Source organism: Poecilia reticulata, linkage group LG23 (assembly GCF_000633615.1).
Source record: "Poecilia reticulata strain Guanapo linkage group LG23, Guppy_female_1.0+MT, whole genome shotgun sequence".
Lineage (NCBI taxonomy): Eukaryota > Metazoa > Chordata > Actinopteri > Cyprinodontiformes > Poeciliidae > Poecilia > Poecilia reticulata.
This window is the reverse complement of record NC_024353.1, coordinates 1,908-8,216: the sequence shown is the minus strand read 5'-3', so window position 1 is coordinate 8,216 and position 6,309 is coordinate 1,908. Positions and strand designations below refer to the sequence as shown.

Here is a 6,309-nt window from a genome sequence, read left to right as displayed (position 1 = left end):
GGTAAACCAGTTTAAATGTGATGTAAACCAGTTTAAATGGGAGGTAAACCAGTTTAATGTGATGTAAACCAGTTTAATGAGGTAAACCAGTTTAATGAGGTAAACCAGTTTAAATGAGGTAAACCAGTTTAAATGAGGTAAACCAGTTTAAATGTGATAAACCAGTTTAAATGTGATAAACCAGTTTAAATGTGATGTAAACCAGTTTAATGAGGTCACATGTTTTGTTCCTGGTTCTGTGTTCAGACTCCAGCAGCGACGATGACGACGAGCTGTTCGACGGTTTGGATCTGGCTCCGCTCCGGAAGAAACTGATCCTGAACCAGGAAACGCGCAGCGGTACGTTTTAACCTTCTGAGCAACAAAAGTTAGATGAGAAAGTCGATTAAATACATTAATAAATACATAATCTGTACATTTATTAGTTCACTTGTATAAACCTGAAGCTGTAGTATTAATACTTTAGTATCAACTTTAGCATGAAATGTATTTATTAGGATTTTTTGAGTTCCAGTCTGATTCTGACGTGTCGGAGCAAACAAGCCGCGTTGAAGTACAAATATTAATATTCTTTTTATTTGTTTTGGTGAAATTAAGAAAACGTTGATGCGGTTGTTTCTCCTTTAACTGCAGAGACGCCAGCTGAGAGAACGGCGCCCCCTGTGGCCACGTCTTTACCTCTGCTGGTGTCTGATTCGACGTCTGCTGGTCAGAACTACTTCGACTGCACCGAGTCCAACGGCGAGGACGAAGACGACGAGGAGGAAGACGAGGGAAAAGGAGACGTGGACAAAGCGCCGAAGTGGGAGGATTTCTTTACGGCGGAGCCGATGAGCGACAGCCAGAACAGCCAATCGCATTCCTGCTGCTCCGCCGCGTCACAGACTCCGGATCTGTTGGGTGACGGAACCCCGGAGAACCTGGACGCCTTCAGCCTGACGCTGTCCGCCTCCCAGTCCAACCAGTCCTCCCAGAACCTGGACGACACCCTCATCCTGGCCCAGTCAGAACTCGAGGAGCTGCCGGCGTCTCAAGCGTCCTCGGACTTCGACGTCCCGCCCACGCCGGAGTCGAAGGCGCCGCAGGCCGGCGAGCTGCTGCAGCTGTACAGGAAGCTGGCATCAGGACAGGAAGTGGTCATCAGAGGTCAGGCTGAGCGCGAAGGAGACCAACATCTGATTGGCTGATGGACAAAAGATCCATTCCGGTGTGTTTTTATTTTAGAAAAACAAGTAAGTACACCCTCTGATCCAGGATTCCTGTCACATGGGCTTTGACTAGGCCATCAGCAGCACTTTTGTTTTTTCATCTGATCTGTTGGGGCTGGAAGATTCAGCTTAAAAACTATATTTTTAAAAAAGAAATTAGAATTGACAGAATATTTAGACGATATTTTTGATTTTTCACTAGTAGCTTTTATTTTAACAACAAAGTGTTGTTAAAAATTAAATCTTTAATTTTTGGATAAAAAACACAGAAATTCGAAACAAAAAATGTGATTAAACTAGTTGATTAAACTAGTTGATTAAACTAGTTGATCGCCCAGCTTTAGCTCTGCTCTTCCATCCAGACAAGCCCAGATCATTATGCTGCCACCACCTTACATGACAGTTGGATGTTCTCTGTTTATCCTCAGACGTTTTCTCTTTCTGGAGCACAGTGTTTCAGCATCAAAGCAGCAGGGGTGTACTTACTTTGTCACTGTTCCTGGTTTATTTCTGGGTTCCCTTCAGTGTAAAACGTTCCTGAACTTTGTTTTTTCTCTCCGAATGCGAGACGTTTTCTCATTTCCAAACCGCTCTGACCTCATTCAGCTGCACTTTGACCTCCTTCCTGTCCTCCTGCACCTGTGCACACGTCACACCTACATTCCCGCTCAGCTGCCACCTTGTGGTTTCTCTGGCCTCCTTTCATTTAAAGTGGATCAACGGGTGAAAAGGGAGAAACGTTTGGTTGTGCAATCATTACCAGTTAATTAACCTGTTTTGTATTTTCTCACATTTCTTTCTAAAGATGTTTGAGAATAAAAAAATCTCAGTGTTTGGAAACATGTTGTCAATTTCGTAAAGCTTCCACATGGGGGCGACAGAGAGCTGAAAATGTGAAACCATCATGTGATTGTTCAGCTGTTAACGTTTTACTTTCTAGTGAACAAACTTGTAATCTTTAGTCTTCATCAGTCATTTTCCAGATTCTGTGGAAGAGAATTAAACGCAGGTGATAAAAGGCCGACTTTGTAACTGACTGATGTGACTCTGAAGGTTCAGATCTGAGTCCATCACTGGTTTCTAACTGAAGCCTAATAACTTCAATTTTCTGTATTTTCCTTTATTTAGACAGAAGGGGAGAACATTAGGTTGTAGATAATAATCACAATCAAAAGTCCTAAAATATGTTTTCACTGCTTTGTAAATGATAGAAACTCAAATAGTAACAAAACAAAGTTTAAATAATAAGGCAGTCTTTTTTTTCTGGTCCTCCAGTTGGTCGAGTTTCACCAGCTGAGCATCTGATTGGCTAAGAGCTGCTTCAGAAGGCAAAAGGTATCGTAGACCAAAAACATTAAGAGGAAAAACTAAATACTTAGATTTTTCTTACACGCTGCAAAGCATTAAATGAGTAAAGTAGTCAAACATTTAGTTGAAAACAATAATTTGTAATTTTCAAAAGTCTTTTTCTCAATTTTGAGCAATAAAAAAAAAGATTTAGGTTGCTTTTATTAAAAAGTATGTGGCCAAATGTAATAAGTTCATTAAAATCTGAGCTTAATGCTGATGAAGCTAAGATTGTATTAAAAATAAGATGACTCCATCTGCATCAAACATTTCTGCCAGGGGCTGGAAAATTAGTATTATTCTTCAATTGCATCCAATTTGAATCTAATCTACATCGTTTACATCCCAGCTCTTGATCGAATGTTTAACTTTGAATGCTTTCAGTAAAACCAGCAGCCAGACTGTCTGTTGAACCAGGTGGAGACGAACGTGAGGATTTCCTCTGACGAAAACGCAGAAATGAGATGCTGGATGTTTCTCCACCTGCTGCGTCTGCGTCTCACCAGATAACCGCACTTCACTCTCCTCATGCTAAACGGATCGTATGCAGACAGGCAGGCAGTTAACAGGCGAAAACCTGTTAATTATCTGAGTAAAACTAGTATGACGTCAAAAAACACAGTTGAAAATGTGCAAAAGTTGTCATAGTGTAGTATGGTGTCAAACAAAGTGCTATAATAATTCATAATATGATGACGAAAAAATATACTACGTTAGTACAACGTTTTATACTTTGACAAAAATTAGTCAAAGTATAGAACGTCGTCAAAAAAAGTGCATAAATGACAGAAAATGTGCAAAAGTGACACGTAGCACAATATGATGTTGGAAATTAGCAAAAATTAATTATACTATGGTATACGGAAAATGCAAAACTGAGTCGTACAGTATAGCGTCAAATAAAATGCATAAATGATGTCAAATATTTTTGACATACTATAACTTTGACATCATGCTATGTTGTGACTCTTTTTTGAGGTCAGTTGAGCTGCAAAGTATTACAGCTAAACTGTCGCCTGTTCTGGTTCCAGTGGAGGTAAATGGGTCAGCGGTGTGAAGGTGTAGTAATGTGTGCTGTACTTTTGAGCAAGGCAGATAAACTGATTCAGTAGATTGATAAAGYKTGAACTTGTTTCTGTGTTGCTGGTAGAAACATGGAGAAACCAAAATCCTCAGACAGCAGAGCTGGAAGAGACAACAGGCCTGGTGGAGGTAACCATCAACACTTTTATTCTGAAAATCCTTCCATGTCGGGATGAGTTYCTGCTGATTTTGGTGCTAAATTCTCACATGCTTTTTAAATCGCTCTTTGTATTATTTATTTTCTTAAGGATGGTGATTCGCCTCCAGGTGCCGAAGGTGGAAAGGTGGATCCTGGAACACCGAGGAAGAGCAGCTCCTCCCGTTCTTCCCGTAAGAGTTTCCGTCTGGAGGTAACGACCCTCCTGCTCACCAACATTCAAGTCTCTTCAGAGTTCAAATAAATGTCACGCTGTATCTCAGGTGTGTTTTATTTTTGAGTGCAGGAGGAGGAGTTTGTCAGGACAAACCCCTGGCCAACATGGCCGCTGGACAAACCCCTGGCCAACATGGCCGCTGGCTTTCCTTCCTACTCTAAGCTGTTCAGATTTCTGGTGCTGGATAAAAATCACAGCAGTTATCCAACAAGCAGAGAGGCAGGAAACCACTTGGATGTTAAAGTCACTTTATTTTACTGTAGATGATTCAGATACTTTTTAAAAAATAACAATGTGTTATTAGTGGACTAGAGAAAGAAGAACCAGGTCTGCATGAATGGAGTCTGCTTATCGCTSTGCTGTAATAATCCTGACGCTCATCTTTCTGAGCCAACATGCTGTGATTTCTAGCTGCTTCTGGAAACTTTGCTGCCTTCATGATTATCTGGCCTTAAAGGCTGATTTCACGCAGCATAACAACAAAAACACTGAATTCTTTATTTGCACCAGTTGTTTGTATGTCGTCTATTTATTGGACTTTAGCTGAGAACTTATGAGCACAAAAAATCTGAAAAGTGTGGCATCCATTTGTATTCAACCCCACTGAGGCAAAACTTTGCTAAAGGAGCTTTTAGCTGCGAGGTCGTTGTCCTCTGATAGTTTCTTGGCAGATTCTCTAGTTTTTAGCTGTTAACACACAAATACAACAATATTTAGGTTGAAAGATGAGCATGTTTAAAATAATAGATATATATTCATTTTTTAAAGTCAGTCTAAGTTTCTTCTGTCCTCCCTGCTCTTCCCACAGGTCCTGGACGGTGAACTCCCAGTATTGGACCCCTACTGGACCCCAGGATCCAGAAGCGTTGGACCCTCCTGCTGGCATGAGGGTCACCTGGCTGGGCCRCGCTACAGTGGAGGGGTCAACATTCTGACCCCATTTTCAGCCAGAGAGCAGCATTTCTTCAGTTCATGGGGCCCAGAGGATCCAGAGGACCAACCTGCACAGTGGGACAGGTTCCAAGATCTTTCATGTTCTCGCTTTGACTTGGTGAACAGACAGAAYCCTTTGAGTCAAACCTGGCTTCATTCAGCTCTCCTCTCCTACAAACAGCTGCTGAGGAAAGACGCCGTCCTCATCAGCCTCTCATTACCATCACMTGGATGCTGGATCTGTTGCCAGCCTCAACGCTGGTATGTGTCCCAAATGGTTCCCCACACCTTCCACAGTGTTCCTGTGAAATATGATGSCTGTTTTAACAGGTTCGGACCCCTGGGTTTGATGGACCGGCTGGCCAAGATGGGCAGTGAGAACGTGATGGAGGAAAACTGCGTCCCGGGTCACAACGTCACGTTTGTCTGCACACTGGAGCAACCGGGCAGCGCGGGATGATAACAGGGTAGATGAGAGTAAATGTTGCCATCAGTTTKGTTTTATAAACAGCACTGATGATCYAAGTGCTGCCATGTTATCGTTGGACAAGTGAGCAGAAATGTATTCGGTGTGACAGCAGAGTCTGCAGCCCMACATTTTTAAATGGAGAAGAAAGATTAAACAAAAAGAGCAAAACTTCTCATTTCTGTGAATCTTTAATTTTCTGCTGCACTWAAACCTGTCAGAATTGTAGCCATTTAACGATTTATATCTTTTCAGTCTTTATGGAGTAGCTGGTCTGTTTGGGTCCCAACCATCGATTCTTCTTCGCCGGCGACAGGCTACTGTCCGTCCTTCCAGGAGATCGGACGCCGCTTTGGGCCGTTCGACCTCACAGCAATCCCACATGGAGCGTACCTGCCCAGGTAGAGAGGCACACACTGTGTTTCATATGAAGTTATTTAATATGTGCAGAAGCAGGTAAATTCTGTCACAGGTTCATATTTTAGCGCTGTAGCGTTACACCAATGTGTAGCTCATTATCTAGAGATCCCGCGCCAGTGGGACTCGGTTTAAGGTCTTTCATACAAAAATATCTTAATGTTCAGTTTCAGGATTTTAATAAGCATTAAGCAGGACTTGTGTCGTTTCCTGTTGGGTTTTCAGGGACGTGGATCCAGAAGARGCTGTKCAGATTCATCAGGCCAAACAGTCTGTAGCTGCACACAGGGGGAGCTTCACCATCGCCTGTGAGGTAGGATGTTAGAAAAGCAGCAGTCACTGCATGTAATGTCTTAAGTTAAAATAGAATCAGCCTGTAAACACAATTTAAGAGTAAATTAAATGTCAACCATTTGTTAGGATGGTAGAAATTGGTCTTTGCTCAGAGGTGAGGAAGTCTAGACTTAAATTATGTAACCAG

The 6,309-nt window shown here is 42.1% G+C and overlaps 1 protein-coding gene and 1 pseudogene across 1 annotated transcript in view; both read left to right on the top strand.

Moving 5' to 3' along the window:
* The window catches only part of dclre1c (DNA cross-link repair 1C, PSO2 homolog (S. cerevisiae)), an 8,230-nt gene extending 5,998 nt beyond the window's left edge, over nt 1-2,232 (top strand). Inside the window, exons 14-15 of the mRNA XM_008400303.2 lie at nt 247-339; nt 634-2,232. Coding sequence (XP_008398525.1) covers nt 247-339; nt 634-1,187 — 647 coding nt within the window. The 3' untranslated portion in view covers nt 1,188-2,232. The remainder of the gene's footprint in view (nt 1-246; nt 340-633) is intronic.
* A 2,068-nt stretch (nt 2,233-4,300) lies between these two features.
* The window catches only part of LOC103459073 (N-acyl-phosphatidylethanolamine-hydrolyzing phospholipase D-like), a 3,194-nt pseudogene continuing 1,185 nt past the window's right edge, over nt 4,301-6,309 (top strand).